General features: G+C 40.3%; 1 protein-coding gene and 1 non-coding gene across 2 annotated transcripts; one reads left to right on the forward strand and one right to left on the reverse strand.

Annotated features, from left to right (window-relative positions):
- Window positions 1–2,877: 2,877 nt before the first annotated feature.
- On the reverse strand, window positions 2,878–2,984 carry LOC117612719. The gene has a single exon (XR_004583528.1). It is a non-coding gene; the product is annotated as a small nucleolar RNA R71 (small nucleolar RNA).
- Window positions 2,985–9,616: 6,632 nt separating this feature from the next.
- LOC117612718 lies at window positions 9,617–11,818 on the forward strand. The gene is made up of 2 exons (XM_034341384.1): window positions 9,617–10,034; window positions 10,374–11,818. Exons 1-2 carry the CDS (start codon window positions 9,617–9,619, stop codon window positions 11,816–11,818), a joined length of 1,863 nt encoding a protein of 620 aa, XP_034197275.1.
- Window positions 11,819–12,522: the final 704 nt, after the last annotated feature.

Consider the following 12,522-nt stretch of genomic DNA (forward strand, 5'->3'; position numbering starts at 1 on the left):
GGACAAAGGAATATGGGGAAGAACAGAAGGAATATGACAGAGAGCTAGTTAAAGAAACTGAGGCTTTCGGTGCAAAATTAGAAAGCCTTTTGCAGGGTGATCTAGGTATCAATATGGTGTTCATCTTGCCAGAAAAATTCAGTGCAGCAGAAGGACAAGAAAACACTCTGAAAGGAGACGTGTTTTCTCAGGAAAGCTTTGAGTGCAGGTTGGCAGAGGTAGATGATCAGTTCACAATTGTATATCATTTTGTACCCTTCTTGCTTATGATTTGGTTATGTTATTGAGTCAAACATATGCTTTTAATCCCTTTTTCTGTTTATCATTCAGTTCATTGGGCCTTAGGTAACAATGGTGTCTTTGGATAAGAAAAGATGCAAAATGGTGCAAAAACGAGCAGACTGGGTTAGCAACTCATTTCGGCCTTAACATCTTCCTCCGAACTTGGATTTGTGATAAGGTTAAGACAGCAAGGGGATGACATTTGATACAATTCATGCATGTTAAGGGCTGAGTGGCACAAGAGGAATATGAGCTTAAAGACAAAACCAATTTGGCCACACTCCTTGTCAGTCCAGTTTCGTGGGTCATCTTGCAGGCCTCATTGCAGCAACTTAGACAGGGTGGATGAGGAGACATCCTTGATAGAAGTTGTTCCAATGGGTGTCTACTATAACATATCCAAATTTCAGCCCAATTGGATATATCTGGACCCCTCAGCACATCAAAGACTGAACTAAGTCCACAGAAATGTCATGTTGGCTGCCATCACTTTTAATGTGACTACATCCCTAGAGCCATGTGCCAAGCATGGGCAGCCACACATGTATTTGTCAGCTGCAGACAAGCATGGGTAGACAAGCATGGGTAGACAAGCATGGGTAGACAAGCATGGGCAGCCAAGCATGGGTAGACAACAAGCATGGGCAGCCAAGCATGGGCAGACAAGCATGGGTCAGCTGGAGCAGTTGGGAGCAGCTAAGAGAGGTGTGCTTCACCAGCCAAAGGGGGGCTCGAAATTCACTCTGTAAATGGAGAGTTTGCACACTCATTCAAGGGGGGAGTCAGACACACAAAATTCACTCCAGCCATCCTACATCAATTGATTCAGCCCAAAATCAAAAGAGGACTCCAGCAAGCCTTCCTTGGATATTCCTACGAATTTGTTCTTCCTCTGCCATCACCAGCCACCCAAACTCATCCCAAATCACCTCTTTAGTTGCCATACTCTAGACATGAGAAAGTTCTTGGAGTAGCATTAGAAGTGGAGAAGCACCTGGAGAAGCCTTGGAAACCACAAGCAACTTCAGAATTGGGTTTTCTCTACTCTTATTGCATTCAATATGTTTTCTCATTTTTGCTCAAGTTTCATTTCCATTATGAGTAGCTAAATTCATAACTAGGGCTATGATGTAACCTAACATGAATATTCTGGGTTTATAAGTTGAAGTTTGAGTTTCAAGTTTGATTCATGATTCATATTCCTATTCTTTATGCTTATCAGTTAATATGCTTGTTTGGATGATTGATCACCATTAGAACTTGTATATTAGCTACCTTGGTTTGAATCAAGAGTAGACACCATGCTTTGATTTGAATTGAACTATGAATAAGAAAAGTATGTATGGACATTCGACAACAGGGATTAGATACATGCTTGGTTGTTTAAATTGTTCTTCTATGCTTAATGGGTTCCTAATGCTTAATTTAGATTAGACAACAAATGATCAAGTTAGGGAATTAGGAACACAAGGTTAGGACCAGACACCATGGCCTAATCATACTTTAGCTAGAATCAATCTTTGAATTCGAATGAGATTTGTCACTTGACTCCTTATAACCCAGAATTGAAATGTTATGGTGAATCAAATGCCCTAGTCCCCCAATCTGTTTTTCAGCCTACAAAAGTACTCTTTGTTACATTTGTTCACTTTGCTTTTGTTTGAAATCTTGTTTTGCTTCATTTGTTCAACAATTACAATCACTCTTGCTTTAAATTCTGTTTTAGACTTAACCTCCTACTTTCTTGAATTTGGTAACCTAAGTACATAACTAATTTTAACTTCTCAGTCCTCGTGGGTACGACCTCGTACTTGTCTTGCTATACTACTAATTGCCCCGTACAATTGCGAGTTAACATTTTAACAACAAATTTTGGCGCCGTTGCCGGGGACTGAATGAAAGTTCTTCCCTGGTTATGTGCCCAAAGTTACCATATTCTTTTAGAAGTACTAATTAACTCAAATTATTTTCTGTTTCAGGTAGTTTATGTCTAGTAATCCTTTCCTTGAACAAGTGAGGTCTTCATTCCAACGCTCGAGATCTTTGAACGCAGGGCCATCTTTGCAACCAAACCGGGTGATCTCTGAAATTCAGAATCGTCTAGAAAGAGAGTTAGCAACTGCAAAAGAGCAAGCCATTGCCACATTTGAAGGTCTTGCTATCCACACTGACCTCCCAGGGTCTTCACCTTCAAATTCGGAATCAAGTTCAGACCAAGAAGAAGAAGAGATGGCTGCCAATGAGTTCATGGGAGACCTTGATATCCCAACAATTCCAGCATCCCCTTCAAGCATCTTGCTGCCCACCGCAGCTCGAAACTATGAGCTTAAATCTTCTCATCTTAATATGCTCCCTTCTTTTTATGGTTTACCTAATGAAGATCCATTAACTCATATAAAGGATATTTTTAATGTTGTGAGCTCTTTTCCCTTGACAGGTGTGACGGAAGAGCAACTTCGAATGAGAGTGTTTCCGTACACTTTGAAAGATAAGGCGAAATATTGGTTGAATTCTTTGAAGCCTGGTTCACTCATGACTTGGGGAGCCATTCAAAAGAAGTTCTTGGAGAAATATTTCTCCACGCAAAAAACCGACATGCTCAGGGACAAGATCTTTCTATTTGCACAACAAGATGATGAGTCGTTTTGTGAAGCATGGGAGAGATTCAACGGGCTGCTCAATCAATGTCCTCATCATGGGATTCCATTGAAGCTTCAGATGCGTATGTTTCATAAAGGACTAACCCCCTCTAGCCATAATATTTTCACTAATTTTGCAGGTGGTTCTTATAAGACTAAAACTCCAGAAGAAACATATGAACTCTTTGAACAGATAGCAATGGAGACCCAACACACCGATACAAGAGGTAAACGTATTGCTGGTGGTTCTAATGATTCTTCCAGTGTGCAGATTTCCAAATTGGAACAAAAGCTAGATGCCCTCCTTGCATTGAACTCAAGAAACCCTTTGAAGGAAGTGTGTAGCATCTGTGAAACTCATGATCATCCTACCATTTCTTGTCCCTTTGGGGCTGCATATCCAGAATTTGTGCAAGAGCAAGCTAAGTTGGTGAATTCCTACAACCGAGGTCCAATAAATGACCCATATTCTCAAAGTTATAATCCAGGTTGGAGGAATCATCCAAACTTTTCATGGAGGAATACACAGAACCAAGCGAATCCCCCTTCACTTCAAAGGCCACAACAATCATCATCGTTGGAGGATATAGTGAAGCAAATGGCAATCAACCAATCCAATTTCCAGCAAACAACACAAGCTGCCATCTCCAAGTTGGAAGTCCAATTGGGCCAGATAGCTACTGAAATAGCTCAAAGAGAACCTGGGAAATGGCCAAGTCAAACCGTGATCAATCCAAAAAACCAAGAAGCCAAGGCCGTTCATGTGCTCAGATCAGGTAAGATTGTTGATAACAAAGTTGGTTCTGATCTATCAAATGATGTTGTGGTTGTAGAGGATGAAGATGAAGAGGAAACCACAGCTATGGAAGGAGAACAACCCAAAACGTCCCAATCTGCTCCTAAGGCCAAATCTGATTCTCAGGAACCCAATCCATTTCAATTGCATAAAAGAGATGACAAATTTGTGCCATCACATCTTCATCAAGATAGATACATCCCACCTCCTCCATATATTCCACCGATTCCATTTCCAGGCCGTTTGAAGAAAGCAAATCAAGATAAGGCTTTTAAAGAGATTTATGATATTTTGAGTAAAGTTAATATCAATTTGCCCTTGCTTGATGTTGTTAAACAGATTCCTGCATATGGAAAGTTCATCAAGCACTTGATGACTCACAAGCTCAAATTTACTCCAAGTGAAGAAGTAAAGCTCAACAAGAATGTGAGTGCTGTGTTGCAAAGGAAGCTTCCACCAAAACTAGAAGATCCTGGCAGCTTTAACATTCCCATTAACATTGGAGATAAGACGGTTGGAAGAGCCATGTTGGACTTGGGAGCAAGCATCAATGTAATGCCATATTCAGTTTATCAAGCGCTTGGCTTAGAAGGGATAAAGAAAACCTCAATTCATCTTGAACTAGCTGATCATTCCATCAAATATCCAAGAGGTATTGTAGAAGATATTTTAGTTCAAGTTAATACACTCATTCTTCCGGCTGATTTTGTAGTGATGGATATGGAGGATAACCCATATGTAGACCGTGTTGATCCCATTCTCCTCGGGCGACCATTCATGGCCACTGCAGACACAATCATCAAAGTGAAAGATGGCACCCTCTCCATGACTGTTTTGGGTGAAACTGTTGAATTTAAAGTGTTTGATGCTCTGTCTCAACCTTCTATCACTCTTGATACTTGTTTTTCAATTGATGTTGTGGATCATGAGGTTTCTTCTAAAATTGTGCAGAAAAAGTCTAATGAGGCTTTGGAAGCGGTCCTAACACAAGAAGAGGAAGATCTCTTTGAATCAGAGTTCCAAGAAGTGATGGCTGCCTTAGAAGTGTTTCAGCCATACCCACCATCCTGTAGGCCACCACTTGAGCCTCTTGCATCATCCTCCACAAAATTGGAGCCATCCATTATCACCCCACCAAAACTAGAACTTAATGCAAAGATATACAAAGAACGTACCAAGAGTTACCATGACAGGAACATTCAACGGAAAGAATTCACCAAAGGTATGTCAGTTCTTTTGTTTAACTCACGTTTGCGTCTCGCTTCCAGGAAAGTTGAAGTCTAGGTGGCTTGGCCCATTCACCGTGGTCAATGTATCTCCCTATGGAGCTGTGGAGATTCAAAATCCTAAAGATGGCTCGACTTTCAAAGTAAATGGACAACGTTTAAAGCCATTCTATGAGGGAATGTCAGTTGGAATTCAAACTGGTCATGTGGTGGATCATCTTCCCTTCGTACAATCAAGTTAGCTAATGGCATAATGTCTTGCCAAGACATTAACTAAGGCGCTTCTTGGGAGGCAACCCATGTGTTGAAGAATAAGGTGCTTGGCAGCGGTCGACCTAATTGCATCAAGAGGGAGTTTCTCTAATACTTTGTCTTAAACTTTCCCCTTATTATTCACATGTTCTCACTCATCCTTGTTATGCTTTAACATTGAGGACAATGTTCAATTCAGGTCTGGGGGGGAGGTTTTCAATTTTTGTTCATTTGTGTTTACAATTTTCGTTCGCTTGTCACTTTCATACAACCAATGCTATGGAGCTGCCATTGAGATTTTCATATCAGAAATTTTACACTTCACAAAGCTTTTGCTCTTAGAATTCTGGTGGCTAAAGTACCATGCTCAGATTCTTGAAGGAGAATAGTGGAGACTACCCTAGTGAGCTATTTCGAGCCTAATTGCTTTCTTGAGAGGGTTTAAAGTGTTTCTATTCCTCATCTCTACTTATTTTCTTCAATTCACTCTAAATGATCTCATTGTCCCATTTTGGTTGAATACTAAGGATGATTCTCTTTGCAGATCTCAGGTGCATGCTCTCACCCATGAATGAACTCATTGAAGTGATGCTAGGCTCTGCGTGTATAACCATTTTATGTGCTTTCTTTTCACCCTACCCATTCGTGTGTTCCATCAGCTCTCTTGCAGCCAAACACTACAAGCCTTTTTCTTCTATCACCCTCATAATTCCCCTAACTTTGTATCTCAATCAGAGATATTTAACCTATTATAGCCATACCCTATAGCTTAGAAATATACCAAGGTGTGCCAAGATAAAGTTTGAAGCAAGGAGGTTGCTGCCACATGCCCAAATGTAAATTGGTGTGAATCTATGCAAAAAAAAAAAAAAAAAAAAAAAAAAAAAAAAAAAAAAAAAAAGAAAAGAGAAAGATAAAGAGAAAGTGTTTCGATTTGATCTAAATGTGAAATATAAAGTCTATGCCAGATGATGCTATGAAGTTGCAGCCATACCATTCTAAATCAATGACACCTTGCAGATCAATGAAGAATGCAACCTTGGTATGTTCTTAAGTTAGTTGTGTTCCTTCCAATTCTTCCACTTCCCTTAACCTTAGCCTTTCATTACAACCTTGTGAAAGACCTAGCTGATCTTTGAGGATGTATTCATGGGTGCTGGTATGTATGTGTGTATCTCTATCCTTAGTATTTGACTCCCTTCATGAGATCTAACCAAATATTGTGCTTCTATTTTCATATACTCACTTATGCTTGTTTGAGAGAATAAAACCATAGGTTCTGAGTGATTGAGTGCTAGATGTGAGAATTAGAGTTGAAGCATGTTCTTCCTTCAAGATTTGAGTATGTTTACTTTGAAGCCGTGTGCCTTTGAGCTATAGCTTCCACTTTACACACTTATTGATCATCTATCTTGGTAACTCTATGGTGTTGGATGCATGATTAAAGTTTTCTTTCATTAGTTGTTTTCAAAGTTAGTTTTCTAACCCTTTGGTGTAGAGAGTCAGTAAAGCGTTTGTGGGTATCGTTTCTGTTAAACCCTCAGGAGACACAACTCTTCCAATTAGGGATGCCGAGAGGTTTAAAGGCTTGTTGCATATGCACATTGCAATCGAGTTACCTACATAAGTGGTTTAGTTAACTTCTTGTTTTGTTTTCAACTTTATTCTCTTTTGTTTTGCTCGAGGACTAGCAAAATCTAGGTCTGGGGGTATTTGATCAGTTCACAATTGTATATCATTTTGTACCCTTCTTGCTTATGATTTGGTTATGTTATTGAGTCAAACATGTGCTTTTAATCCCTTTTTCTGTTTATCATTCAGTTCATTGGGCCTTAGGTAACAATGGTGTCTTTGGATAAGAAAAGATGCAAAATGGTGCAAAAACGAGCAGACTGGGTTAGCAACTCATTTCGGCCTTAACATCTTCCTCCGAACTTGGATTTGTGATAAGGTTAAGACAGCAAGGGGATGACATTTGATACAATTCATGCATGGTAAGGGCTGAGTGGCACAAGAGGAATATGAGCTTAAAGACAAAACCAATTTGGGCCACACTCCTTGTCAGTCCAGTTTCGTGGGTCATCTTGCAGGCCTCATTGCAGCAACTTAGACAGGGTGGATGAGGAGACATCCTTGATAGAAGTTGTTCCAATGGGTGTCTACTATAACATATCCAAATTTCAGCCCAATTGGATATATCTGGACCCCTCAGCACATCAAAGACTGAACTAAGTCCACAGAAATGTCATGTTGGCTGCCATCACTTTTAATGTGACTACATCCCTAGAGCCATGTGCCAAGCATGGGCAGCCACACATGTATTTGTCAGCTGCAGACAAGCATGGGTAGACAAGCATGGGTAGACAAGCATGGGTAGACAAGCATGGGCAGCCAAGCATGGGTAGACAACAAGCATGGGCAGCCAAGCATGGGCAGACAAGCATGGGTCAGCTGGAGCAGTTGGGAGCAGCTAAGAGAGGTGTGCTTCACCAGCCAAAGGGGGGCTCGAAATTCACTCTGTAAATGGAGAGTTTGCACACTCATTCAAGGGGGAGTCAGACACACAAAATTCACTCCAGCCATCCTACATCAATTGATTCAGCCCAAAATCAAAAGAGGACTCCAGCAAGCCTTCCTTGGATATTCCTACGAATTTGTTCTTCCTCTGCCATCACCAGCCACCCAAACTCATCCCAAATCACCTCTTTAGCTGCCATACTCTAGACATGAGAAAGTTCTTGGAGTAGCATTAGAAGTGGAGAAGCACCTGGAGAAGCCTTGGAAACCACAAGCAACTTCAGAATTGGGTTTTCTCTACTCTTATTGCATTCAATATGTTTTCTCATTTTTGCTCAAGTTTCATTTCCATTATGAGTAGCTAAATTCATAACTAGGGCTATGATGTAACCTAACATGAATATTCTGGGTTTATAAGTTGAAGTTTGAGTTTCAAGTTTGATTCATGATTCATATTCCTATTCTTTATGCTTATCAGTTAATATGCTTGTTTGGATGATTGATCACCATTAGAACTTGTATATTAGCTACCTTGGTTTGAATCAAGAGTAGACACCATGCTTTGATTTGAATTGAACTATGAATAAGAAAAGTATGTATGGACATTCGACAACAGGGATTAGATACATGCTTGGTTGTTTAAATTGTTCTTCTATGCTTAATGGGTTCCTAATGCTTAATTTAGATTAGACAACAAATGATCAAGTTAGGGAATTAGGAACACAAGGTTAGGACCAGACACCATGGCCTAATCATACTTTAGCTAGAATCAATCTTTGAATTCGAATGAGATTTGTCACTTGACTCCTTATAACCCAGAATTGAAATGTTATGGTGAATCAAATGCCCTAGTCCCCCAATCTGTTTTTCAGCCTACACAAGTACTCTTTGTTACATTTGTTCACTTTGCTTTTGTTTGAAATCTTGTTTTGCTTCATTTGTTCAACAATTACAATCACTCTTGCTTTAAATTCTGTTTTAGACTTAACCTCCTAAATCTGGTAACCTAAGTACATAACTAATTTTAACTTCTCAGTCCTCGTGGGTACGACCTCGTACTTGTCTTGCTATACTACTAATTGGCCCGTACAATTGCGAGTTAACATTTTAACAACAGTAGAGGAAGCACCAGAACAGCAAACACCTATTGCCAAGACAGGTGGAACTGCCATGAAATTGGCTACAGAACAGCTTTGGTTCTCCAAATCGACCAAGGAGATGGTTAATCACCTCAGACCTTTGTTCATAACAGCAGACTTTAGGGGTGTCCCATTCCTAAAGTCATGGTAGATGGAGGTGCATCCACTAATCTTTTACCTCACAGATTGTTGAGCAAGATGGGCAGAACAGAGAAGGATTTAATCCCAACACGCTTAACTATCACCAACTTTGCTGGGGGCATCACTAAAACTCAACAGTTGGAACCAAAGAGCTAAAGATTGCATTCTTTGTAGTGGACACCACGTCAACCACTTACAATGCATTACTTGGCAGGGACTGGATTCACCAAAGCTTATGTGTTCCTTCCACTCTGCATCAGCAACTAGCTCTATGGAATGAAGAAGGTTACATAGAGATAGTAGAGGCCGATCCACGACCATTTCTCCCCTCTGCCATGTGTTTTAAGGCAAGGTATTATCATGATGACCTTGGACCTTTCACTTTCCTTGGAGTCAACCAGAACGGCCGCCCCCATGGTGTCACGGCCCAGAGACTTATTGAAGATGGTTTAGCCAGTTCTCTAGAAGACTAGAATAGACCTTTTGTTCTAAGCCTCTAGAATTCTAATCTTTAGTCCCAATCAATAATAAAAGGATCGAGCTGCAACAATCCGATCCATTACAAAAAGATTGTTGATATATTGGGAAGAAAGGAAGCTCTTTATACAGAATCCATACATCAATATGGCAGAATTCACTCACCAGAGCACGGAAGAACAAGAAGCAGAGAGTTTACAGGATGAAGTTTTAGAATTTGCACCAGCAGATTCTTTACCAGAAGTAGAAGATCCATTACAGGAGATAAACTTAGGGACAGAAGAGGATCCAACACCCACTTTCACTAGTGCACTATTGAAAGAACCACTCAAGAGTGAAATCATTGCACTTTTGAGTGATTTTCGAGACTGTTTTGCTTGGCATTATCATGAGATTCCTGGACTGGACAGAAAACTGGTAGAACACAAGTTGCCAGTCAAAGAAGTCTACTTTCCAGTCAAACAGGCCAGAAGAAGAATGTCTATGGAAACAGAACTCAAAGTCAAGGAAGAAATAGAAAGATTGCTCAAGGCAGGATTCATCAGACAGGCCATTTATGCTGATTGTTAGCCAATATTGTGCCAGTCTTGAAAAGAAAAACAGGGGTAGTTAGGATCTGTGTGGATTACAGGAATTTGAATGAAGAATCTCCCAAGGATGAACATCATATGCCAATGGCAGATATGCTAGTAGATGGAGCTGCTCATAACCAAATGCTATCTTTTTATGGATGGTAATGCAAGATATAATCAGATTATGGTGGCAGAAGAAGACATCCATAAGACAGCTTTCATGTGCCTAGGATATATAGGTGCTTTTGAATACACTATAATGCCTTTTGGCCTAAGAAATGCAGGGGCAACTTATCAAAGAGCAATGAATTCTATTTTTCATGATATGATAGGTCATTCTCTAGAGGTATATATAGATGATGTAGTAATTAAATCCCCAGAAGAGGGAGACCATGTATCAAATATGAGAAAATCATTCTTAAGAATGAGACAACATAAGTTGAAAATGAATCCCAAGAAGTGTGTTTTTGGAGTTCAAGTAGGAAATTTCTTAAGTTTCTTGGTTCACCAAAGGGGCATAGAGATTGAGAAAAATAAAGCAAAATCCATCATAGAAGCTTTGCCACCTCTGAACAAGAAAGAACTGCAGAGTCTCCTTGGAAAAATTAATTTTCTAAGGAGATTCATATCCAATTATGCAGGAAAAATTCAGCCCTTCTCCTCCTTGCTGAGGTTAAAGCAAGAGCAGACATTTAAATGGGAAGAACAGCATCAACAGGCTTTTGAGGAAATCATGCACCACCTCTCAAACCCACCAGTTCTGTCCCCACCAAAGAGAGGTAGACCACTCAAACTCTATGTTTCTGCATCAGAAGTTTCCATAGGGAGTCTGTTGGTTCAAGATAACAAGGAAGAGAAGGAACATGCAGTCTACTATCTGAGCAGAACTCTGACAGAGGTAGAAAGGAAATATTCTGCAATTGAAAGGCTATGTTTAGCCTTATACTTCACTGTTGTGAAACTCAGACACTACATGCTGCCATTTACCATCTACATCATCGCCAAGACAGACCTAATCAAATACAGGCTAACAAGGCCAATGTTGAGAGGCAGAATTCGAAAATGGACTCTGGCTTTGGCAGAATTTGCTTTCAGATATGTTCCTCAGAAAGCTGTCAAAGGACAAGCTGTAGCAGATTTTCTAGAAGATCATCCAGGGGAAGAGATTGAAAACGTGGACTCCTTGGATATAGCAAATGCAGATCTGTTGACTAGAGCCCATCCCATCTATTCAGTCCACCTCACAACTTGGAAGCTATACTTTGATGGATCAAAAATTGATGTAGCTTCTGGTGTAGGAATTGTTTTGGAGGAACGACTAGGAATCAGACGCTGTTATTCCTTCCAGTTAGATTTCCAATGCACCAACAACAAGGTTGAATATGAGGCTTTGATCATTGGCCTAGAAATGCTGGTGGAATTGGGGATCCAATCTGTGGAGATCCTGGGAGATTCCATGCTTGTGTTGAAACAGATTGCTGGAGAATACAAGTGTCTAAGTCCTTCTTTAGCTATCTATCTAGTGGCAGCTAGAAACCTTCTGAAGGAATTTAGGGAAGCTACTTGGGAACATATCCCAACAGAAGAAAACTTTGCAGCCTATGAATTGGCTCAGGTAGCAACAGGTGTACAAATGTCTGAAGACTGTGTGCAAAGGATCATCAAGGTAGGAAAGAAAAGTCTACCATCTGTTCTGGCAGGAGGAATGGAGATCGATGTCAATTCTGCCATAATCACTGAAGATGATTGGAGAAATCCTATCATAAATTACTTGTAGTATCCAACCTTGCCTTCTGAGAAGAGAGTTAGAATCATGGCTTTAAATTACCTTATGTGGAATGGAGATTTGGTGTGAAAAAGCAAAGATGAGGTGCTTCTAAGGTTCCTTGGAAAGAAAGAATACGTGAAGGTCATGGGAGAGACGCATGAAGGAATCTGTGGAGCTCATCAAAGAGAAAGAAAAATGTGCTGGTTAATTAGGAGATATGGCTACTTCTGGCCAACTATGATGAAGGATTGCATTGACTATTCCAAGAGGTGTGAGGCTTGTCAAAGGCATGGTCTGATCCAATAGGCTCCTTCAGCTCCCATGAATCCAGTAGTCAAGCCATGGCCTTTTAGAGGATGGGCAATGGACCTCATTGGCAAGATCTATCTAGCTAGTAGCAAGTAGCACTGTTTCATCATTGTAGCTACAGATTATTTCACCAAACGGGTAGAAGCCAAGCCTGTTAAATCCACTACATCTCAAGAGATCATCACTTCCATAGAAGAGTAGATCATACAAAGGTTTTGGCATTCCAGAATCAATCACGACTGATAGAGGATCTTCTTTCATATCTGGAGAGATGCTAGATATGGCAGAAGCATTCAAGTTTAAGCTACTTCAATCCACTCCTTACTATGCCCAGGCTAATGGACAGGCAGAATCAAGTAACAAGGTGATCATCAACATCATCAAGAAAATGCTTGAGAAAAATC

Source organism: Prunus dulcis, unplaced genomic scaffold, assembly GCF_902201215.1.
Source record: "Prunus dulcis unplaced genomic scaffold, ALMONDv2, whole genome shotgun sequence".
Classification (NCBI taxonomy): domain Eukaryota; kingdom Viridiplantae; phylum Streptophyta; class Magnoliopsida; order Rosales; family Rosaceae; genus Prunus; species Prunus dulcis.

Bases quoted from the DNA above. Each gene is read 5' to 3' on its own strand.
- LOC117612718 (XM_034341384.1), top strand. From the start codon at position 9,617: ATGGCAGAATTCACTCACCAGAGCACGGAAGAACAAGAAGCAGAGAGT. The intron at 10,035-10,373 runs GTTAGCCAATAT...ATGATATGATAG, and splicing joins ACAGGCCATTTATGCTGATT to GTCATTCTCTAGAGGTATAT.